Genomic DNA, 23940 nt, shown 5'->3' with positions numbered 1-23940 from the left:
GAGCTGTTCTCGTTCGTCATAGCCGACCTCTTCCCCGGAACGCTGGGATTTCTCCTGAGGCCGCTGGCCCTGGCTGGACCGGAGGGTCTGACCTTACGGAGCCCATCCCACTCGGCTGGCCGTGTCCGCGACAACCCAGACACCTGCAGCGGAGACAGTCTGTACTATACTCTGGCGAGCCACGATGTCATTGCAGACTTACGTTTTGAATCAGGGGCTGTCCCCAACAATCAGTCTGAGACAGCGCTCTGATCCCCTCCTCTGCCACCCACCCTCCACTACGTGTATGGAAAGAAGCAGGTTAACAGGACTGTGGCAGGAATGCCCTAACCTCAACACACATCTGTTTGGGGGTGTGCCTTCTCACCTTCGTTCTCAGGGCCAAAGGTCTGACCTCCCTCACTACAGGCGGACGGTTGGGGGTCGCAGAACACTCTGAGTCTCTCCAGGTGTCTTTCTCCTAAGCACAGAATAAGGGAAGGTGAAAAAAGGGAGAACCTTTTTTTTTTTGGAAGGATTGAAGATTCTGAACAATCTCTCACCTTTTCGGGTACCTCTGGGGTGATCGGGCTGCTGGTGGGAGAATCCTCCAAGCTGGAGGGGCCGCTGGTGGGCTGAGAGAAGTAGGCACTGTCCTGGGAGGGAGGAGAGCCTGGAGGTGTGTCTATATCATCAGCGCCCTGTAGTGGAGGAGAAGGCAGGGCGCGCTGGGGGGATCCTACCCAGGACAGACCCTCCTTTTTCCTGAGAAACTGGTGCAGGGCGGAGAGGCCCGGGTCACAGCAGCAGTCTGAAGAGACGGATGACAGTACCGGTCCATTGCTGGAACTTCCACCGGTGCAGCTGAAGGCCCCCAGGCTCTGGCTCGGGGGCAGAGAGGGAGGAGATACGGGGGGCCAGGGGCCCTCCGAGCGACGATGCGCTGCCTGGCTTTCCAGGCTCAGGTCTCTGTCAGGAGAAGGAGCGTCAGATGACTTGCTCCCAAGCACAGGCAGGCAGGGGTCCTCACTGGCGAAAAACCTGACAGAGACAGCAGTCAGGGCACTCGGTCTGCAGCTCTGCAGATTTTCACAAGAGCTCTCCTCAAACCTTTTCTGGAAGTTTGCATGTGGAACAGCAAAAACCCCTGAGAGTGCCCGTGAGTCTGACTCCACCCACACAACTCTAATTCAGACTTTCCATTTCACAATTGGCATCAAGACTCACGTCACACAGGCATCACTGTGAGAAGGCAAGTATGACTGAGCACTCCTGAAAACACTCAAACAGGATGACTACATGTAGTATGATGATAACCTGAGGATAAAACATGCTGAGAGTGTGCCATGTTTTTGGAAGGACCCTCCCCAGACTACCTGTAAACCGTATTGTATTTTGGTACCCGCGCAGAGTACCTCTAAGCTGTACTGTTACCATGATAAACCCCCCCCAGACTACCTGTAAACTGTTTTGGTACTGTGGTAACTCCCCCACTACCTGCTGCGTGTGCCCCATTCTCCATCACTTTCTTCTGGCTGGTTCCTCCACTGCAGCAGCGTGGCGAATCGATTGCAGGGTCGGGGCCGACCGCCTTCCACGCCACGCACCTCCTTGGGAATGGTGCGATCAGCCTGTGTGGTGGGCGGAGCTTGGCAGGGTGGTGTCTGTGTGCAGTGTCTCTTTGGAATGGATAAGTACTGATCCAACACGTTCTCCTCAGACATGCTGCAGTCTAATGAAACAGCATAATTAACACCAAATAATGACATCTTACCAATATTAAATTGAGCGCTAAACTGGGCCCCCACCTTATAAGTCAAAATCAGCTTTATTGTCATTCAGACTATACAACAAGTGGTGCACAGCTGAACGAGATCGCATTTCTCCAAACTCTGATGTGCAAATATACAATATACATGAAGGGTATGAGACAAGACATTAGTCAGCATAGACAAGACAGTATAAATACCCACACACAAAAAAATAAATTATATATATATATATATATATATATATATATATATATAGTATTTTAGAAATAAATAATATATAAATATTTATTTATTTAATTTGTTTTGCACATAGGAATAAAATACTGCACATTGTATATAGAAACTATTGACATTGTTCCAGTGATTATTGCACAGTGTAACCGGTATTGTAAACTTAGCAATGGACAATGTTGATAAGGTGCTCATAGAGAGAACATTATTGCACAAAGTAGCTACATATGAAGATGGGGGTGTGGGTTATAAATAGTGATCATAATAGTTCTATGTTTCTAGGTATAAAGTAAAATAAAATAAATGTGGTGTGTATTGTTAAAGGGAGTTGAGTAGTCTAATGGCCTGTGGGAAGAAGCTCTTGTAAAGTCTGGGCAGTCTTGCATTACATGCAGCAGTAACGTTTACCAGAGGGCAGAAGGCTGAAGAGTCCATGGTCAGGATGGGTGGGATCCCTGACCATCTTGGAGGCTCTGCTGAGGCAGCGTAACAGGTATAGACCTTGTATGGATGGAAGTGAGGTTCTGATGACTTTCTCTGCTGTCCGCACCACTCTCTGGAGAGATTTCTGCTCTGAGGCGGTGCAGCTGCCATACCAGACTGGGAGGCTGCTGGTCAGAACGCTCTCTATGGTGCCTCTATAGAACATCGTGAGGATAGGAGATGGAAGGTTTGCTCTCCTCATCCTTCGTGGGAAGTGAAGGCACTGCTGTGCCTTTTTGATGAGCGAAGTGGTGTGTATAGTCCATGTCAGATCATCTGTAATGTGCATCCTTAGAAACACGATGCTTCTCATCAACTCTATGGCAGTACCATGGATTGTGAGTGGAGCATGTACCGTGTGCATCCTCCTGAAGTCGACAATGATTTCCTTTGTCTTGTTGACATTCAGTGACAGGTTGTTATTATTGCACCAGACAACGAGTTGGTTCACTTCCTCTTTGTATGCCAAGTCATCGTCATTGCTGATGAGGCCCACTACTGTAGTATCATCCGCAAACTTGATGATGTGATTCGAGTTGTGCTTGGCATAATAATCATGAGTCATCAGGGTGAACAACAGAGGGCTTAGCACACAGCCCTGGGGAACTCCTGTGTTCATGATGATGGTTTCAGGAGTGTTTACTCAAACTCGTACTGTCTGTGGTCTGTCTGAGAGGAAGTCCAATAACCAGTTGCACAACGAGGTGTCAATGCCTAATGGGCTGAGTTTCTTTACCAAGTGTTGAGGTATGACTGTATTGAAGGCAGAGCTGAAGTCAACGAAAAGCATCCGCACATAACTGTTCTTATTCTCCAGATGGGCCAGGCTTCAGTGAAGCGCTGCTGATATGGCATCATCAGTGGAGCGGTTAGGGCGGTATGCAAACTGGAGCCGGTCAAGTGTTGCAGGAAGTCTTGACATTATGTGGTCTTTCACCAGTCTTTCAAAGCACTTCATCATGATGGGAGTGAGTGCTACGGGGCGGTAGTCGGAGCGGTAATGCTGGCGACTTCTTTGGCAGTGACAATAGTAGTTGCCTTGAAGCACTGAGGAACAATGGCTTGGTTCAGGGAGGTGTTATAGATGTCTGTGAGGACATATGCCAGTTGGTCAGCACACTTGTTGAACACACACCCTGGTATGTTATCAGGACCTGCTGCTTTCGTAGGGTTGACCCTGTGTAGGGTCCTCCGGACGTCAGCTGAGTCAAGACAGAGTACTTCATCATCCTTGCTGAGGGCTGCTTGTTATTGTGGTAGTGTTTGCCTCCTCAAACCAGCTGAAGCAGGTGTTGAGTATGTTGAGGAAGTCAGTGTCATCATCACTGGGTACTGGGCGTGGTTTGTAGTCTGTGATCGATTGGATGCCTTGCCACAAGTGCCTGGGGTTTTTTGAGTCAGTGAAGGGAGTCTGGATTTTCTGTCTATATGCATGCTTTGCTGCTCTGACTCCCCCGTTCAAGTTGGCTCTAGCAGATCTTGGAGCATCTTTGAATACAGCATTATGCGCTCTTAGGAGCGTAAGCGTAAGCTGGGGTTTTTGGTTGGCACATGTGGTGATATTTTTGATAACGGTCACATCTTCCACACACTTAGATATGAATCCCATCACAGACTCAGCATACTCCTCTAAAAGGATGTGCTGATTGACATGGGCAGCCTCTTTGAACACATTCCAGTCAGTGCATTTAAAACAGTCCTGTAGTGCTGAGACTGCTCTCTCTGGCCAGATCCTTATTTGCTTCCCAGCTGGCTTGCCTCTGGTTAGCAGTCCATGCTAATGGCACTATCCGCAACAGTGGAATTTAGCTACGTCTCAGTAAAGACAAGGGCACAGCAGTCCCTCACCTTGCGTTGGGTGGTTAAATCCAATCTCAGATCATCTATTTTATTTTCCAGCGAGCGGACGTTAGACAGCAGAACAGATGGACGTGCCGGTCTGTGGGGGTTAGCATTTAGCCTGGCTCTAATACCCGCTCGAGTGCAGCGCTTGCGTCGCCTCCAGCGTCGGTCGGTGATGGTAGGCGAGACCATTGCTGTGCAGGCCTCTGGGTCCTACTGGCGTAAAATCCCTAGTTCGCGTAGTGTTTTGATTCCCGAAGACATTAAACTGCTAGAAAAATTGCTTGATGAGTCGGACTCATGGAATCCAAGCAAAGTACTACGACTGTACACCAATATCTTATTCGACTGTGTTGGCATAGAGAGTACATTTAATATAAAACGCACATCACTAGTGAGAGCAGGAGTAGCCGCAGCCAAACAGGGCGCCGCCATTTTAGTGGTAATCCGGGCCTCTATACAGATGGTGTATTTCTACTGGGCTGCATGTACTGTGTCCTGGACAGGTAGAAACACACCTTAACTCTTTATAGCTGGTGTGACATGATGCCCTGCTGGGTTTAATGTTTGAATTTTGTATGCCAGTCTATTAAAATGACTAAGTGGTTTATTTGATGAACACTGTGGCCAAACGATGCTTAAATTTACATTTATGGCATTTATCGGACACTCTTACCCAGAGCGACTTACAAAAGTGCTTTGTCATTTCCTCATAGATACATCCTAGTACAGTAGGTTAGAGTCCAAGATACCAGTGAACTAGAATACTGTAGAAATACAGGCATCAGCAGTGATCCCTGAAGTACAATAAGTACTTCTTGACACCTGATAGGCATCACTGGTCACTCTAAAAAAAAAAAAAAAAAAAAGTCTGTGACATGGGCTGGGCTCTAATCAGAAACACCAACACAGACTGGCTGCATTAACCAATTAGTAAACTTCTCCATCAGGAGGTGGTCCTGCCTCTGTTTTAAATATCGTGTGTAGGCTCCAGCCTGTGTTTAGAAGGAGGGGCTTTAGGCGCAGGTGTGGGACATGGGTGGATTCCTTCAGTGTGCAAGAAGTGCAACCCAGATTAGAACAGCTGTAAACGAAAGCTTCAAATGAGCATTTCTCAGCCCAGTCGTGGTGCTCCAGTCCATGTTTTTGCTGTAACTCAGCTCCCAACAGGCCGTTGTGCTGTACCAAGCACTGAGTGTTCTCGCTACAGGGGTACTAGGACCTGCGTATGGACAAAAGTCCCATGGACTGGGATGAGAACCACTGCTTCAGGTGACAGGGTAAGGCCCCACATCTCCTCACCTTCTCGGGGTCTCTTCACCTGCAGTTTCAGGCCCTGCATGGCGACCATCCTCGCTTTGCCCCACGTGGGTGGCGGTGTGATGGGAGAAGCTGGCGTCTGAGGCTCTGTGGTACCTGGCACATAACCCCTGCTCCAGATACTCCCCACGGTCCGGGCACTGAGCACACGGCCGTCACCCCAACCTCGGCTGGGGGGAGCTTTGCTGGGCTGCGGGAGACAGAGGGAGAAGACTCGTGTTCTTGGGCTTCGTCCGTGGACGAATGCACACTCAAAAATATCACGTTACTAGGGAAATAACGAGGTTTTGCAATGCAGTAATGAGTTTATTTAGGATGGTTTATCCTATATAAACCTCCAGCGAGTTACCCTTAAGATATTTGGTGCGTCTTACACAAAATCATAATAATATCCAGTCCAAGGTTGCATGTCTTATTTACAATATCTGACAATCATAAATTGTTAAAAAAATAAATAAATCAGAAGTCAGTGGGAATAAACGCAAATAACCGGTAAGAACAGAAGAATAACACACACAGGAACTTGATTAAAGCAAGCGTGTGTTCACCTGTGCTGGAGGAGCGTCTGGGCTGAAGTTGTCGATCTTCTCCAGGGTGTTGAGATCCAGGTTTCCCAGAGCCATCTGCAGTCCCTGCTGGTCCCCTATGTTTCTAGTCACGCACAACTAAGGAACAGTTCTCAGATGCTGTAGGGGGAGCTATGAACACCTCGTCAAACACAGGCGCCAGTAAACAAACAAACAAAAACAAACAAAAACAGGAACCAAGTTCATTCAAAACCGCGTGATATGTTGGAAGCAGGACAAATAAGTAAGTGTAAGAACCAGACTGTGACGTCTAGGCGACTGGGTCGTCTCCAAAACAGCATGTGGCATGTCCCAGGGATGCAGTGGTGAGTAACAAGTAAAAAGCAGTCTGAGGAAGAACACCCAGTGAACTGGTGACAGGGTTGAGAGTCATGCACGAGGCTCATTATTTGATATAGCAGCTCGCTGTGTGACCACAGACCAGTCAGAGTGCCCATGCTGACCCCCCCCTGTCCAATACCAGTGGGAGCTCAGTGGTGAAGGTACTCCACTAATAATCAGAAGGTTGCCGGTTCAAGTCCCACCACTGCCAGGTTTCCACTGTTGGGCCCCTGAGCAAGACCCTTAACCCTCCATTACTCAAGTTGTGTTCAAAATTGTAAGTCGCTTTGGAAAAAAGCGTCAGATAAATGTAAATAAATGTACTGATAACACCAGTGCGCATGTGAACATCAGGACTGGACCACTGAGCGGTGAAAGAACAGGGATCCAAAAATGTGCGGCTGTAGGCACAGGCTTGTTTACAAACTGCTGCAGTGTGCTCAACAAGGACAAACTCTGACCAAGTCAGCGCTGTGATCTTTGATCCAGCTCACTGAAAGCACATTTCACACACGCACACATGTACACTGTTGCGTGTGGATGTGGGCGTGCTGGCAGCATTACTGCCGTTTCTGATACATTAGACGCCAGTGTCTTTACCCTGTGGTATCTGATTATGTAGAAAGGCTCAGATATAAGGTGTCAGGTATAAGGATACACTCCAGCGTAGCGGAGAGCGGCCGGGTCAACGTGGTCTGGGTAGGGGTTCAAGGGTACCACCTTCCTCCTGATGGGGTCAAACACAATCTGGTACAGGAAGGTGTTGTTGGCCTTCACAAAGCCCTCAATGTACTCGTCAGGCACTGAGATGTTCATCTTCAGGTACTGACCCATCTTCTTAATCACCTGAAGAAAACCAACCAGACATTTTACATACTAAAGGCAAAAAAACGTAAAATGCAGGTGCAACTTTGACAGGTCCCTCCTAGAAAACCACCTATGGAATTTTTAAAGAAATGATTTTTGTTTAGGCATTTCATTTCTGAATAAAAAATAGAGATGTATGAAACTTTTAAAAGTGTCCATGTACAAATCAACAAGTTTAATATCTGTAGCAGTAATGTGAAACTCACACACCACAAGTAAATGAGATATGTATATTATATTCCCAGGTAAACTAAAGGTTTTCTCCAATGGTAAGAATCTCTAAAAATCTCTCTGCTGCATACACCAACCACTGCAGCCCACCTGAGCGTACCTTGAGTATGTCTGGGTTGTTGGCCATTTTCAGCAGCTTGCAGGCTTTGCCGAGGCCGATGCCGTGGAGAGACGCCAGGTAGTCACAGCCCGACAGGATGCACATGTGCCGGAACTTCTCCTCTGTGAAGACGTCGCCTAGCGACCGACAGCGACCCAGGTGACACTGGTCGATCTCCAGACCGTTGCCCTGCTTGTCCATCTTCAATATCACCTGCAGATACAAAGCACATCACCACATCAGACTGTCTGATCACAGGACATCAGACAGGGGAGCCATTACACTAATGTGTTCAAAAGCTATTCTTACACATTACCCTTACCAGGCATTTTGAAATGAGAAAAACTCTCCTCAATAATAACTCACAACAAAATCTTTTTAATAGTAATAACTGTTGTGACAGTAATACATGTACTATAACAATCTCAGGCTTTGCTATCTATGTGCACTCCACATCTGTGGAAATATCTTTGGCAATGAGACAATCTGTGTGGGAAAAGTGAGGATGATTTCAAGCTTTTTCATTCAGCTTTGGTCAAGTCTTCCCCTGAAACTTAACAGTCCAGCCACAGCCAGCAGCAGCTGGGACCATAGCAATGCAAAAACCTGTGGACAGAAAGGAACTGGCCCACAGCGATTACAGGCTAAATCCAGAAGACAAGCTGCAGCGCTCAAATCCGTCGTTTCCTCCTGTGTCTGTTCAGAGTTTAGCATCTGTGAGTTTAAAATGCTAAAAAGTGTTTGAGATATCCAGGAGAAAATACGGCACCCGGGAGGTACGGGGAGAAAAAAAAATCTGACGTGACTGCTGAAGTAGAAACTACAAATGAACTGCCATGTCAAACCAGTTCTGGCTTGTTCCATGTCAAGTCCACTGTATAGTATGTGTGCCAGTGCTGGTGCAGACGTATGGTGCTGACGTGAGCGATAACCAGTTCCGGTTGTGCTCATGCCCTCCACATAAGGATTCCCCTAGTGCACCTTTTTGCAACCAAACGCCAGCAGGTCAGAGTCCTCGGTGATCACAGCCTGTGCGATGCCAGCCTTGTTCAGGAAGGCCAGCTGAGCGTCCGCCTCATAGGGGGCAACCAAACAGTCGACCCCCCGTGCCCTGGCAACCTGAGGGCAGCAAGAACACAGTGAGGGTGTTCAGGAACAGCACACAAGACTCCGTGACAGGGGCTGAACTCAAGTAACGCAGATTTTAACAACAGTGCATTTCGGTAAAGGCAGGTGCATGATATTCAGATAATAGGCTCCATGTTTCCCATTTTATTTGCCACATAACCCAGTGTCTATAAACAAGATGTCAAACCTACTGTTAACATTTTAGCCTGATTACAGTTCTAGGGGTAGAAAACATTTCTTATGACTAATTATTATTACCCTCCTCCAGCTACTTTATCTAAAAGACTACCAGTAAATTCACAAGACCAGATCGGGAAGCTTGCGAGTATATAAAAACAAAACTATTGAGAAAACAGGTATTTAAAGCAGGACTAGATAGGGAAGTGAGCTTTGGGCTTACCTTGATGACCTCATGTGCCATCGAAGGGGTGATGCTAACCGCACGACTGAAGCACTCTCGCGCCTCCGCTGTCTTCCCGGCCCTCAGCAGCTGTTTGCCCTTCTGCAGGTTTGACTGACGACGTCTGGCGTTTAGGAGAAGCACATGAGAAATCAGACACGGTATGTTGTTACTGTCCTTACTAACACTTCTCGTTCTAACTCAGGCTGTCCCAAGCGATGTGTGGTTTGCTCATAGTTGAGCGGCCTCACTCTCTGCGTGCCTCCTCCACGTGCTGCTTCGAGGGAAGGTTGCGCCCGTCAAACACCAGCAAAGGCTGGACCCCAAAGGACAGAAGCATGTCCACAAGCCTCATACAGAACTTCACATACCTGAGGAGAAAACACAGTTTGGCCAGTTAAACTTACTGGTCAGCAGGCTCCCCTTTGGCCAGTTAAACTTACTGGTCAGCAGGCTCCCCTTTGGCCAGTTAAACTTACTGGTCAGCAGGCTCCCCTTTGGCCAGTTAAACTTACTGGTCAGTAGGCTCCCCTTTGGCCAGCTTCTCGGCACAGGAAAACGCTCCTTTGTGCATCCAACAGTACGTGTCCACAGCCAGCGTGTGTCCCCGGTACGTCCCCACATGGACGGGCTCCCACGCGTCCTTCAGGAACTGCAGCAGCCCCGGAATGCCCATCACGTTAGCTAGCAACGCTAGCGTAAGTTAGTCTACTCAAACGGACGATAAACGCTCCTTCAAACGGAAACTTGGTTCGCTTAGCTAAGGCTTAACTAAAATACGACCCTAAATGTCGAAAAATGCGGCGTTAATCAACCGTAGAGCGAATAAGTGACTAATGTTTTGCGTTAAAATACGGTCACCGCCAAAACTAGCGGTTACAACTAGACCCGAGCTAGCTAAGCTAAGATACCTAACTAACTGTATAGTATATACCCTCAAGCTAAACAAAGTAGCTGTAGAAGCTAAAAAAATCTCCAGAAAATGTTGGAGATCCTAAAAATGTTCCTTTAAAGATTGGACACACACCGGATCTTTTTGTCTATTAGTTCGGCTGGACCTCCCCGACTTTTCGTTTAACAAACCTTTACGACAAATCGAGTTTAGCGGCAAACCGTGACGACTCGTAACAAAGCGATGCCATTGGTGCGTCTGTGTTCGTCTGTTTCCGCCTGTTTCCGTCAGTAAACCACAGAGTAAAGTAGAAGGCAAATAGGTGGTGCTATTAGAGTCTATTTATTGCCTACAGCAATAAAGTCAGCATTAAAATATAAATTGTTTATTGTTCTTCTGCAAACGCTTTAAAAACGTATTCATGCGTATTCAGATGCGCCTTTGGTGTTTTGCAGAATTATTATTTTTTCGGTAGTTTCATTGCATCCTTGCGTGAGCTGTTCAAAACTAACCACGCAGTGATTCCATGGTAATAACACGGACAATTAGAAAAAAAACAAGTGCATGTCGTAATTCATCCCGTTTACAAGTAAGGGGCCCAACTAATATGCTCAGATTTTATCTAGTTACATATGTAGTCATACAAAAGCGTGTGCCACATTCGACTGACTAGCCAAGCTTGTATTCACTGTCAAGATTCACGCTCATTTGCCAGTTGTTTAGTCATTCATGCGTGGCGCATTTTCGTTTATAAAGTTCCGGACATGGCTTACAGGGTTTAATAATTAAACGACGAGCAAATTCGGATGCTTAAAACTAGCTGAAACTCAGACGAGGACCAGACTGGGTGGTCACTGCCCCGCAGAGATGTAAGAGACCCTCCCCAGTTATATTAGAAAATCTCCGGATCCAACCCCGACAACACAGACGAGACTTCCTGTACTACCAGGGTGAGAAGACGGATACTTCTCTTGATTTGTTTCAGATTCCCCCCTTTGTATTAAGATCAGTTTATGTCGATTAAACAGACTACACTCAATACGTCAGTGTCCGTAGCGGCCTCATATTGGGAGGTGCAGTGCGTCTGTTTGACCGCTAGGTGGCTCGCACACTGCGCTGCTTTGACGTGTCTATCTCTGCGCGACTTCCTGACGCGAAGCTTCACCTCGAGCCTTAACGTGGCACGCGATGGTGTAGACGGTGCTCGCGACCTCAGTCTCCGCCAGTCGCACAACCGGAGTGAACGTAGAGATTTCGGAGTCGGTGTGACGCAGCGATGCAGTTCTCTCCCGCCAGCGGAGACTTCACCTTCGTGTCGACGACGGACGCTGAAGGTACTCGGCTAGCGTTAGCCACCTTATCTTAGCCTAGCCTAGCCTAGCCTAGCCTAACCGAGCTCGCAGGCTGTCCATTAAGATGCTCAGTGTGTGTGCTTTATGTGCTCTAACGCTGTTCGTTTGGCTTCTAGGATTAGTGTTGGGGTTAGATTAGGGTTAGTGTTAGGGTTAGATTAGGGTTGGGGGGGGGGCTAGGTTAGGGTTTAGGGTTAGAGCTGGTCTTTGTGTGGCATCAGGATGTTAAGCTGGCTGCAGTACTAGCTAGATGGCTTACCCAACTAGGTCAGCGTACTAGCTACAACAAATGCCCAGTTGAGCCTGTTCGTTAAAATCACGCCTAGGTTAGGTAACTAACGTTACCAGTGCATGGTGGACCCGCACCGTTTTATTGACGATGCTGAATCCACCGCAGAACTGAGCGGTACAATAGATGCGCCGGACATCAAGCTGAACATGGGCGGCGAACATTCCCGGGACGCCTACGCCGCCACCTTCCTCCGGCAAAGGGGCTATGGCTGGCTGCTGGAGGTGGAAGAAGACGAAACCGAGGAAGCCAAACCTCTTCTGTGAGTCTGCCATGAGGTTCATCATTGTGGCGACGCTACCGCTCTTGTACTTGCGATTAACACCGAAATCTTTAGTCTTGTTTATTGGTTCTGAGAAGCTTAATCCACTTCTGGTACCTTCATCACGTCATACCATGACGTTCTCTTGCAGGGAAGAGCTGGATATTGACCTGAAGGACATCTATTATAAGGTTAGGTGTGTGCTGATGCCCATGCCATATCTGGGCTTCAACAGGCAGGTGGTTCGGGACAACCCTGACTTCTGGGGGCCCTTGGCAGTTGTGCTTCTCTTTTCCATGATCTCCATCTATGGACAGTTCCGGGTGAGTGGTTGGTCTTTGAGCAGTGATGAGAGAGCCATCTACCCAATTCTGTAATAAATGATTTTGCCAGTGGTCTCAAGAATTATGAGTAGAATGGGGAAAAAAAGTGATATAGATTGTGTGTGTGTGTGTGTGTGTGTGTGTGTGTGTGTGTGTGTGTGGAAGTTTGTGGGAGTGATTTTGGTCTAAAATGGAAAAAGAAAATGTTCAGAGTCCCTGTCATTCAGCGACTATAGTTGGTCACCATTTTTGCATAATTTGTTAAGTGTAATTATGTTTAAACAGTTGTCTTGTTTTTAATCTAGGCTGTATGTTTGTTTGTATTTATGTTCTAGGCTGTGTGGTTGTTCGTGTTTGTGGTTATGATCTAGTTTGTTTGTGTTTATCTAGGTTGTATCTTGGATAATTACCATTTGGATATTTGGTGCTCTGACGATTTTTCTCCTGGCGCGTGTGCTTGGTGGAGAGGTAATATTTATGGGCTTTTGCCAGTTTGTAGTTGGTAATGTTAAGGGCTCAGGGTAGTAAAAAAATCTTAATAATCCATATTTTTAATTTATATTGTATTATATATGTGGATATACTTAATGTTTAAATGTGAAACAACGTGTATGATGTTTGTAGGTTTCATATGGTCAAGTTCTTGGGGTCATCGGATACTCCCTGATTCCCCTCATTGTAATAGCGCCTGTGCTGCTGATCACGGGAAGTTTTGATGTGGTCTCTACACTCATAAAGGTGAGTATAGCAACAATAATGTAAAATCTATCATATCAATACATTGGACTCAAGATTATTCCAGATTATTATTTTATTATGGTCCAGATTTTTTTTGTGTGTGTGTGAAATGCACACTTCTCAACAAGCTGTAATGTAGTGATGTTGTATAAAGGCACTTTCCCAGAAATAGATTAAGCCTAGTCTTGGACTAAATTGCAGTGCCAGTACTGAATCCCCCATTGTAAAGTGGACTGGGGGGGTTAAACCCAAATCTTGGGGTTTTCACACTTGTCCTGAATACTGGCATGCACACACAGGACGGATTCCGGCCTCATTTACTTTCCCACACAAGAACTCTATCCCAACCATGGATCAATTGCAGAATTCCATACGTCATTTTTGTGAACGCAGGTTCACAAAACAGGATGAAGAAGCTTCAACCTTTGCTGTTTTTTTTGTTTTTGTTTTTTTTTATTTTTTTTAGACACAAACACTCGGTGAGGAACAGTGTTTTTGGGATGCATGGAATTTCACCTGCAAACTAAATCTTCTCATATGAGAAGATTTTTGTTGCATTGTACCTTGCATTTATTCCTGTAAATTATGCATACATTTTAGGTACCTGAGAAAAATGGATTTAAAACATTTGTCTTGATAGTAAGTTTATTTACTCAGAAAATACACAAAGCTTGAAAAGGAAAGTAACATGCTAAGATGAATTTGTCACGTTACATTACATTACATCAGGCAGCCCCACATGCGGTACCGAGAGCGGAGAGACACCACACCTAATGCGGACCGCTCCAGGGCTTGTTAGAAGCGAACCCCAGACCACCAGTTTCAGAAGGATTTTTTTGGGGTTTTGCTTCCTCTGCCCCTTAAGGCTTGTGTTTGTTCCTTTCACAGATAGTGTGTTAACAGCTCTTTTTGTATCTTTTTAGCTTTTTGGAGTCTTCTGGGCTGCATACAGTGCTGCATCGCTTCTCGTTGGTGACGAGTTCAAAACAAAGAAACCGCTCCTTATATACCCCATCTTCCTTTTGTACATCTACTTCCTGTCTCTATATACTGGAGTCTGATTGGCCCACCAGACTTGATTGACATGATGCTTGGACGCTGACACAGATCTTAGAGCGGTACTCTGCAGGACTGCTCACGTGATGCAGAAGGAGGAGCACTAAATCTTTTTTTTTTTTTTCTTCTTTTCTTTTCTTAAAACCACAGGAAGTCCTACACAGCAGGTTATGAAGTGTACAGAGTTAATGTGTTTTAATATATTAGTCAATTTTGTACCAGTATAAAGGTATAGCTTTTATTGCACAGGCCATGAATTTAGCTGTTACCCTTGCATATGGCACTCTAGTTTCATCAAGGGTATGATATGAAATGCACTACAAGGAAAAAAAAAACATCGATGGGTTCTGATAATCATGACCGTCATGTATCAGAGAAGCTTTTAGTGCTGTAAGAGGCCTAATGGTGTAGATGTGTGTAATTTATCCTAGTCTGAAATTAAAAGTTGGCATGGCCCTTTTCCTCTCCAATATTCTGTGGTTACTTGGGATTTTTCTTTGCTGTATTTTTATTTATTTTTTTCTGTTTTGACTCCTAATTTATGCCTTTTGAACTGGAAGAGTAAGGGGAATATCGTGGATATCTGCTAAGAATGGGTGCCTTTTAGTAGCTGTTTTATATGGCTGTGGTTTATTTTAATAGACTGTAAATGTAGCCAAAAATGTTTGTTTGTATAACTTGCGATCCAAAATGAGTTTATATACTTAGTGATGAAACACATGCCAGGATTACATTGAATTTCTTCAGAGTAATCCAGTTGAGAATATGTGATATTCATGTCCAGGTCATTACTTTGTTTAAAAAGTACTTCCATTCTAGTTCATCATTTTGGGAATCTCTCACACCACTAATAATTATTGCAAAAGTAACGGATAAAACGTACATATCTAACATTCTTTGTGGTGTTTCTTATGCTAACGAACCTTTTTCCGCTCGGCGCTCTTGGGAATTGTGAAGAGTCCTGAATGCTTACGTGATTAAAGTTTGTTCAGAAGTCCCTGTGCACAGTCGTGTGTCCTGCGTGCACTACATCAGTTCTGTCCGAGTGTGTCTGACGTGCTCCCTTTCTGGGCTGCACCAGCGCGAGCTCACAAACCATTCCAGCGACAAGCACCACATTTAGACAGGTAGCATCCTCAGGTGTTTTGTGAGAGCTTCTCGATGTATGCCACTCCACATTCATGTAGTCTTTCTGTTTAAATAATTATATCTGAGAAAAGTAATTGCCCTTTGTTGGGTTTTATTTAATCATTTCCCAACTCACTCTGCGCTACGTTGTACTGCGCTGCCCCTAGTGGTTCGGCGTAAGGTAACAGTGACTACGCTAGTTCCGTAACAGTAACTGCGCTAGTTCCGTTTACATGACAAGTTTCCAGATAGAGAAGCCGCTGGTTATCCGCACACTGATGGTGAATAGCCGCTGCTGCGGTTTCGGGAGGAGGAACAGAAGCCGCGGAGGGAGAGCCAGCAGTGAGAGTGCAGCGGTACTTTGGATTTCAATTTGACATTTTTTACATCCAGACGTATTGACAAAACCCCTGGAAAACCAGAACGGGAAGGTAAACTCAGAGAAGAATGGCGGCCGCGGCCTCGCCGGGCTCCTGCTCGTCTAACCCGGACTGGGTTGTGCTGAGAGACGGGTGCCTTCGCTGCGACGAGGAGGGCCTGCGGAGCCTGTCGTACCACCCGGCCCTCAACGCCATCCTGGCCGTCACAAGCCGGGGCAGCATCAAAGTCATCGATGGCACTTCGGGGGCCATACTGCAGGCCTCTGCGTTGCACGGTAAGCTCCGTTGGCGCCGATTGTCCACTTATGGGGAGTTTAAACTGTCAAACGCGCTGAAGTACCGGGACCCGCCGGGACGGGAATCTCCGGCCTGCTCCCCTCATTCAGGCGAGCCCAGTCCACGCTAGCTGGGTGCTGCTCTGTCCATTGTTCCTGGTCAAATCGCGATTCACCACACATCCAGCTCTCTGTTCCGTGTTTTTATTACTTCTTTTATTGGTCGCAGACTAAACTCAACCAATGTCATACTTGTAGGGTAAAACCGAGGTGCGACTAGCAATCATGCTAACGGGGTCCTTCCTATGCGTTAGCTAACCTAACTAACCTAGCATCTCGACAAACCAGCTAGCGTTAGCGCTGTAGCTAACACAGCCAGCTAGCGTTAGCGCTGTAGCTAACCCAGCCAGCTAGCGTTAGCGCTGTAGCTAACCCAGCCAGCTAGCGTTAGCGCTGTAGCTATGAGAGCTAACCGCGTTTTAAGCCCTACGAGCGAGTTCGTTTGAGTTGTTACTTTAGCCAGCTAGCATTAGCTAACTTCCGCGAGACCAAGACACCAACTAGCATTAGCTAACGTCCGCGACACACTCTCTCGGAATCGACAGGGTAGGCGCTATTTAATGTTTATTTGATGTTTATCATTCGTGTGTGTATGTCAGTCTGTCTGTTCTTCACTTGTGATGTGGGTGGGTGTGTGTGTGTCAGCCTGTGGGTTCTTCACTTGTGGTGTGTGTGTGTCAGCCTGTGTGGGTGTCAGCCTGTGGGTTCTTCACTTGTGGTGTGTGTGTGTGTGTGTCAGGCTGTGTGTGTGTGTGTGTGTCAGGCTGTGTGTGTGTGTGTGTGTCAGGCTGTGTGTGTGTGTGTGTGTCAGGCTGTGTGTGTGTGTGTGTGTCAGGCTGTGTGTGTGTGTGTGTGTGTCAGGCTGTGTGTGTGTGTGTGTGTCAGGCTGTGTGTGTGTGTGTGTGTGTCAGGCTGTGTGTGTGTGTGTGTGTGTCAGGCTGTGTGTGTGTGTGTGTGTGTCAGGCTGTGTGTGTGTGTGTGTGTGTCAGGCTGTGTGTGTGTGTGTGTGTGTCAGGCTGTGTGTGTGTGTGGGTTCTTCGTCGGACTGTGGGTTCTTTGCTTGTGGGGTGGGTGTGTCAGCCTGTGTGGGTGTCAGCCTGTGGGTTCTTCACTTGTGTGTGTGTGGGTGTCAGCCTGGGTGTGTGTGTGTGTGGGTGTCAGCCTGGGTGTGTGTGTGTGTGGGTGTCAGCCTGGGTGTGTTTGTGTGTGGGTGTCAGCCTGGGTGTGTGTGTGTGTGGGTGTCAGCCTGGGTGTGTGTGTGTGTGGGTGTCAGCCTGGGTGTGTGTGTGTGGGTGGGTTCTTCGTCGGACTGTGGGTGGGTTCTTCACTTGTGGTGTGTGTGTGGGTGTCAGCCTGTGTGTGTGTGGGTTCTTCGTCGGACTGTGTGTGGGTTCTTCGGCGGACTGTGTGTGGGTTCTTCGGCGGACTGTGTGTGGGTTCTTCGGCGGACTGTGTGTGGGTTCTTCGGCGGACTGTGTGTGGGTTCTTCGGCGGACTGTGTGTGGGTTCTTCACTTGTGGTGTGTGTGTGTGGGTGTCAGCCTGTGTGTGTGTGTCAGCCTGTGGGTTCTTCACTTGTGGGGCGTGTGGGTCGGACTGCGGGTTCTTCACTTGTGGGGCGTGTGGGTCGGACTGCGGGTTCTTCACTTGTGGGGCGTGTGGGTCGGACTGCGGGTTCTTCGCGTGTGGGTCGGACTGCGGGTTCTTCGCTTGTGGTTCGGACTGCGGGTTCTTCGCGTGTGGGTCGGACTGCGGGTTCTTCGCGTGTGGGTCGGGCTGCGGGTTCTTCGCGTGTGGGTCGGACTGCGGGTTCTTCGCGTGTGGGTCCGACTGCGGGTTCTTCGCTTGTGGTTCGGACTGCGGGTTCTTCGCTTGTGGTTCGGACTGCGGGTTCTTCGCTTGTGGGTCGGACTGCGGGTTCTTCGCTTGTGGGTCGGACTGCGGGTTCTTCGCTTGTGGGTCGGACTGCGGGTTCTTCGCTTGTGGGGCGGACTGCGGGTTCTTGTGGGGCGGACTGCGGGTTCTTCGCTTGTGGGTCGGACTGCGGGTTCTTCGCGCGCGTCTGTGTCGGACTGCGGGTTCTTCGCGCGCGTCTGTGTCGGACTGCGGGTTCGCGCGCGTGTGTGTGTGTCGGACTGCGGGTTCTTCGCGCGTGTGTGTGGGGGGGGTTCTTCACTTGTGGTGCGCGTGTGTGTCGGACTGCGGGTTCTTCACTTGTGGTGCGCGCGTGTGTGTCGGACTGCGGGTTCTTCACTTGTGGTGCGCGCGTGTGTGTCGGACTGCGGGTTCTTCACTTGTGGTGCGCGCGTGTGTGTCGGACTGCGGGTTCTTCACTTGTGGTGCGCGCGTGTGTCGGACTGCGGGTTCTTCACTTGTGGTGCGCGCGTGTGTGTGTCGGACTGCGGGTTCTTCACTTGTGGTGCGCGCGTGTGTGTGTCGGACTGCGGGTTCTTCACTTGTGGTGCGTGTGTGTGTGTCGGACTGCGGGTTCTTCACTGTGTGTGTGTGTGTGTGTGTGTGTCGGACTGCGGTTCTTCACTTGTGTGTGTGTGTGTGTGTGTGTGTGTCGGACTGCGGTTCTTCACTTGTGTGTGTGTGTGTGTGTGTGTCAGACTGCGGTTCTTCACTTGTGTGTTTGTGTGTGTGTCGGACTGCGGTTCTTCACTTGTGTGTGTCGGACTGCGGTTCTTCACGTGTGTGTGTCGGACTGCGGTTCTTCACGTGTGTGTGTCGGACTGCGGTTCTTCACGTGTGTGTGTCGGACTGCGGTTCTTCACGTGTGTGTGTCGGACTGCGGTTCTTCACTGTGTGTGTGTGTGTCGGACTGCGGGTTCTTCACTGTGTGTGTGTGTGTGTGTGTGTGTGTGTGTTGGACTGCGGGTTCTTCACTGTGTGTGTGTGTGTGTGTGTGTGTGTGTGTGTCGGACTGCGGGTTCTTCACTGTGTGTGTGTGTGTGTGTGTCGGACTGCGGGTTCTTCACTGTGTGTGTGTGTGTGTGTATGTGTGTGTGTGTCGGACTGCGGTTCTTCACGTGTGTGTGTGTGTGTGTGTCGAACTGCGGTTCTTCACGTGTGTGTCGGACTGCGGGTTCTTCGCGTGTGTGTGTGTCGGACTGCGGGTTCTTCGCGTGTGTGTGTGTCGGACTGCGGGTTCTTCGCGTGTGTGTGTGTCGGACTGCGGGTTCTTCGCGTGTGTGTGTGTCGGACTGCGGGTTCTTCGCGCGTGTGTGTGTGGGGGGGTTCTTCGCGTGTGTGTGTCGGACTGCGGGTTCTTCACTTGTGGTGCGCGTGTGTGTCGGACTGCGGGTTCTTCACTTGGGGTGCGCGCGTGTGTGTCGGACTGCGGGTTCTTCACTTGTGGTGCGCGCGTGTGTGTCGGACTGCGGGTTCTTCGCGCGCGTGTGTGTCGGACTGCGGGTTCTTCGCGCGCGTGTGTGTCGGACTGCGGGTTCTTCGCGCGCGTGTGTGTCGGACTGCGGGTTCTTCGCGCGCGTGTGTGTCGGACTGCGGGTTCTTCGCGCGCGTGTGTGTCGGACTGCGGGTTCTTCGCGCGCGTGTGTGTCGGACTGCGGGTTCTTCGCGCGCGTGTGTGTCGGACTGCGGGTTCTTAGCGCGCGTGTGTGTCGGACTGCGGGTTCTTCGCGCGTGTGTGTCGGACTGCGGGTTCTTCGCGTGTGTGTGTGTCGGACTGCCGCTTGTTCGCGTGTGTGTGTGTGTCGGACTGCGGCTTGTTCGCGCGCGTGTGTGTCGGACTGCGGCTTGTTCGCGCGCGCGTGTGTCGGACTGCGGCTTGTTCGCGCGCGTGTGTCGGACTGCGGCTTGTTCGCGCGCGTGTGTGTTGGACTGCGGCTTGTTCGCGCGTGTGTTTGTGTCGGACTGCGGGTTCTTCACTTGTGTGTGTGTGTGTGTGTGTGTGTGTGTGTCGGTCGGACTGCGGTTCTTCACTTGTGTGTGTGTGTGTGTGTGTGTGTGTGTGTGTGTGTGTGTGTGTGTCCGACTGCGGTTCTTCACGTGTGTGTGTGTGTGTGTGTGTGTGTCGGACTGCGGGTTCTTCACTTGTGTGTGTGTGTCGGACTGCGGGTTCTTCACTTGTGTGTGTGTGTGTCGGACTGCGGGTTCTTCACTTGTGTGTGTGTGTGTCGGACTGCGGGTTCTTCACTTGTGTGTGTGTGTGTCGGTCGGACTGCGGGTTCTTCGCGTGTGTGTGTGTCGGTGTCGGACTGCGGGTTCTTCACTTGTGTGTGTGTGTGTGTGTGTGTGTCGGACTGCGGGTTCTTCACTTGTGTGTGTGTCGCACTGCGGGTTCTTCGCGTGTGTGTGTCGCACTGCGGGTTCTTCGCGTGTGTGTGTGTCGCACTGCGGGTTCTTCGCGTGTGTGTGTGTCGGACTGCGGGTTCTTCGCGCGTGTGTGTGTGTGTCGGACTGCGGGTTCTTCACGTGTGTGTGTGTGTGTGTGTGTGTGTCGGACTGCGGTTCTTCACTTGTGTGTGTGTGTCGGTCGGACTGCGGTTCTTCACTTGTGTGTGTGTGTGTGTGTGTGTGTGTGTGTGTGTCCGACTGCGGTTCTTCACGTGTGTGTGTGTGTGTGTCGGACTGCGGGTTCTTCACTTGTGTGTGTGTGTCGGTCGGACTGCGGGTTCTTCGCGTGTGTGTGTGTCGGTCGGACTGCGGTTCTTCACTTGTGTGTGTGTGTGTCGGACTGCGGTTCTTCACGTGTGTGTGTGTGTGTGTGTCGGACTGCGGGTTCTTCACTTGTGTGTGTGTTTCGGACTGCGGGTTCTTCACTTGTGTGTGTGTGTGTGTGTCGGACTGCGGGTTCTTCGCGTGTGTGTGTGTCGGACTGCGGGTTCTTCGCGTGTGTGTGTGTCGGACTGCGGGTTCTTCGCGCGTGTGTGTGTGGGGGGGTTCTTCGCGTGTGTGTGTCGGACTGCGGGTTCTTCACTTTTGGTGCGCGTGTGTGTGTGTCGGACTGTGGGTTCTTCACTTGTGGTGCGCGTGTGTGTCGGACTGCGGGTTCTTCACTTGTGGTGCGCGTGTGTGTCGGACTGCGGGTTCTTCACTTGTGGTGCGCGCGTGTGTGTCGGACTGCGGGTTCTTCACTTGTGGTGCGCGCGTGTGTGTCGGACTGCGGGTTCTTCACTTGTGGTGCGCGCGTGTGTGTCGGACTGCGGGTTCTTCGCGCGTGTGTGTGTCGGACTGCGGGTTCTTCGCGCGTGTGTGTGTCGGACTGCGGGTTCTTCGCGCGTGTGTGTCGGACTGCGGGTTCTTCGCGCGTGTGTGTGTCGGACTGCGGGTTCTTCGCGCGTGTGTGTGTCGGACTGCGGGTTCTTCGCGCGTGTGTGTGTCGGACTGCGGGTTCTTCGCGCGTGTGTGTGTCGGACTGCGGGTTCTTCGCGCGTGTGTGTGTCGGACTGCGGGTTCTTCGCGCGTGTGTGTGTCGGACTGCGGGTTCTTCGCGCGTGTGTGTGTCGGACTGCGGGTTCTTCGCGCGTGTGAGTGTCGGACTGCGGGTTCTTCGCGCGTGTGTGTGTCGGACTGCGGGTTCTTCGCGCGTGTGTGTGTCGGACTGCGGGTTCTTCGCGCGTGTGTGTGTCGGACTGCGGGTTCTTCGCGCGTGTGAGTGTCGGACTGCGGGTTCTTCGCGCGTGTGTGTCGGACTGCGGGTTCTTCGCGCGTGTGTGTCGGACTGCGGGTTCTTCGCGCGTGTGTGTCGGACTGCGGGTTCTTCGCGCGTGTGTGTGTCGGACTGCGGGTTCTTCGCGCGTGTGTGTGTCGGACTGCGGGTTCTTCGCGCGTGTGTGTGTCGGACTGCGGGTTCTTCGCGCGTGTGTGTGTCGGACTGCGGGTTCTTCGCGCGTGTGTGTGTCGGACTGCGGGTTCTTCGCGCGTGTGTGTGTCGGACTGCGGGTTCTTCGCGCTTGTGTGTGTCGGACTGCGGGTTCTTCGCGCGTGTGTGTGTCGGACTGCGGGTTCTTCGCCTGTGGGTGTGTCGGACTGCGGGTTCTTCGCGTGTGTGTGTGGGTGTGTCGGACTGCGGGTTCTTCGCGCGTGTGTGTGTGTCGGACTGCCGCTTGTTCGCGCGTGTGTGTGTGTCGGACTGCCGCTTGTTCGCGCGCGTGTGTGTCGGACTGCGGCTTGTTCGCACGCGTGTGTGTCGGACTGCGGCTTGTTCGCGCGCGTGTGTGTCGGACTGCGGCTTGTTCGCGCGCGTGTGTCGGACTGCGGCTTGTTCGCGCGCGTGTGTCGGACTGCGGCTTGTTCGCGCGCGTGTGTCGGACTGCGGCTTGTTCGCGCGCGTGTGTGTCGGACTGCGGGTTCTTCGCGTGTGTGTGTGTGTGTCGGACTGCGGGTTCTTCACTTGTGTGTGTGTGTGTGTGTGTGTCGGATTGCGGTTCTTCACGTGTGTGTGTGTGTGTGTGTGTGTGTGTGTGTGTGTGTGTGTGTCCGTCGGACTGCGGTTCTTCACTTGTGTGTGTGTGTGTGTGTGTGTGTGTGTGTGTGTGTGTCCGACTGCGGTTCTTCGTGTGTGTGTGTGTGTGTGTCGGACTGCGGGTTCTTTACTTGTGTGTGTGTGTCGGACTGCGGGTTCTTCACTTGTGTGTGTGTGTGTGTCGGACTGCGGGTTCTTCACTTGTGTGTGTGTGTGTGTGTGTCGGACTGTGGGTTCTTCACTTGTGTGTGTGTGTGTGTCGGACTGCGGGTTCTTCACTTGTGTGTGTGTGTCGGTCGGACTGCGGGTTCTTCGCGTGTGTGTGTCGGTGTCGGACTGCGGGTTCTTCACTTGTGTGTGTGTGTGTGTGTGTCGGACTGCGGGTTCTTCACTTGTGTGTGTGTCGCACTGCGGGTTCTTTGCGTGTGTGTGTCGGACTGCGGGTTCTTCGCGTGTGTGTGTGTCGGACTGCGGGTTCTTCGCGTGTGTGTGTCGGACTGCGGGTTCTTCGTCGGACTGTGGGTTCTTCGCTTGTGGTGCGTGTGTCGGCCTGTGGGTTCTTCGCTTGTGGGGTGTATGCGTGTCGGACTGCGGGTTCTTCGCGTGTGTGTGTGTGTGTGTGTGTGTGTGTGTGTGTGTGTGTCGGACTGCGGGTTCTTCACGTGTGTGTGTGTGTGTGTCGGACTGCGGTTCTTCACTTGTGTGTGTGTGTGTGTGTGTGTGTGTGTCGGTCGGACTGCGGTTCTTCACTTGTGTGTGTGTGTGTGTGTGTGTGTGTGTGTGTGTGTGTCCGACTGCGGTTCTTCACGTGTGTGTGTGTGTGTGTGTCGGACTGCGGGTTCTTCACTTGTGTGTGTGTGTCGGACTGCGGGTTCTTCACTTGTGTGTGTGTGTGTCGGACTGCGGGTTCTTCACTTGTGTGTGTGTGTGTGTGTGTGTCGGACTGCGGGTTCTTCACTTGTGTGTGTGTGTCGGACTGCGGGTTCTTCACTTGTGTGTGTGTTTCGGACTGCGGGTTCTTCACTTGTGTGTGTGTGTGTGTGTGTCGGACTGCGGGTTCTTCACTTGTGTGTGTGTGTGTGTGTGTGTCGGACTGCGGGTTCTTCACTTGTGTGTGTGTGTGTGTGTGTGTGTGTCGGACTGCGGGTTCTTCACTTGTGTGTGTGTGTGTGTGTGTCGCACTGCGGGTTCTTCGCGTGTGTGTGTGTGTCGCACTGCGGGTTCTTCGCGTGTGTGTGTGTGTCGGACTGCGGGTTCTTCGCGTGTGTGTGTGTCGGACTGCGGGTTCTTCGCGTGTGTGTGTGTCGGACTGCGGGTTCTTCGCGTGTGTGTGTGTCGGACTGCGGGTTCTTCGCGTGTGTGTGTGTCGGACTGCGGGTTCTTCGTCAGACTGTGGGTTCTTCGCTTGTGGTGCGTGTCGGCCTGTGGGTTCTTCGCTTGTGGGGTGTGTGCATGTCGGCCTGTGGATTCTTCGCTTGTGGGGTGTGTGCGTGTC

General features: G+C 50.4%; 3 protein-coding genes across 11 annotated transcripts in view; 2 read left to right on the top strand and 1 right to left on the bottom strand.

Annotated features, from left to right (window-relative positions):
- exo1 (exonuclease 1) overlaps positions 1-10344 on the bottom strand; it is an 11608-nt gene extending 1264 nt beyond the window's left edge. For both annotated transcript variants that reach the window (XM_035532961.1, XM_035532960.1), the window contains exons 1-12: positions 9777-10344; positions 9513-9632; positions 9262-9385; positions 8715-8852; positions 7734-7946; positions 7194-7381; positions 6176-6278; positions 5610-5817; positions 1477-1711; positions 543-1020; positions 368-460; positions 1-143 (exon numbers count right to left, since the gene is read on the bottom strand). The exon at positions 1-143 is cut by the window's left edge. In XM_035532961.1, the coding sequence (XP_035388854.1) occupies positions 1-143; positions 368-460; positions 543-1020; positions 1477-1711; positions 5610-5817; positions 6176-6278; positions 7194-7381; positions 7734-7946; positions 8715-8852; positions 9262-9385; positions 9513-9632; positions 9777-9937 (2204 nt within the window). In that variant the 5' untranslated portion in view covers positions 9938-10344. The remainder of the gene's footprint in view (positions 144-367; positions 461-542; positions 1021-1476; positions 1712-5609; positions 5818-6175; positions 6279-7193; positions 7382-7733; positions 7947-8714; positions 8853-9261; positions 9386-9512; positions 9633-9776) is intronic.
- A 935-nt stretch (positions 10345-11279) lies between these two features.
- yipf4 (Yip1 domain family, member 4) lies at positions 11280-14645 on the top strand. Its single transcript, XM_026996827.2, has 6 exons — positions 11280-11487; positions 11903-12056; positions 12208-12379; positions 12770-12847; positions 13004-13117; positions 14041-14645. The coding sequence occupies exons 1-6, from the start codon at positions 11430-11432 to the stop codon at positions 14176-14178; spliced, it is 714 nt and encodes a 237-aa protein (XP_026852628.1). The 5' UTR covers positions 11280-11429; the 3' UTR covers positions 14179-14645.
- Positions 14646-15270: 625 nt separating this feature from the next.
- birc6 (baculoviral IAP repeat containing 6) overlaps positions 15271-23940 on the top strand; it is an 87631-nt gene continuing 78961 nt past the window's right edge. For all 8 annotated transcript variants that reach the window (XM_035532725.1, XM_035532723.1, XM_035532726.1 and 5 more), the window contains exon 1: positions 15271-15956. In XM_035532725.1, coding sequence (XP_035388618.1) covers positions 15749-15956 — 208 coding nt within the window. In that variant the 5' untranslated portion in view covers positions 15271-15748. The remainder of the gene's footprint in view (positions 15957-23940) is intronic.

This window comes from Electrophorus electricus, chromosome 13, assembly GCF_013358815.1.
Source record: "Electrophorus electricus isolate fEleEle1 chromosome 13, fEleEle1.pri, whole genome shotgun sequence".
NCBI classification, from domain to species: Eukaryota; Metazoa; Chordata; class Actinopteri; order Gymnotiformes; family Gymnotidae; genus Electrophorus; species Electrophorus electricus.
This window is presented reverse-complemented; position numbering and strand designations above follow the sequence as displayed.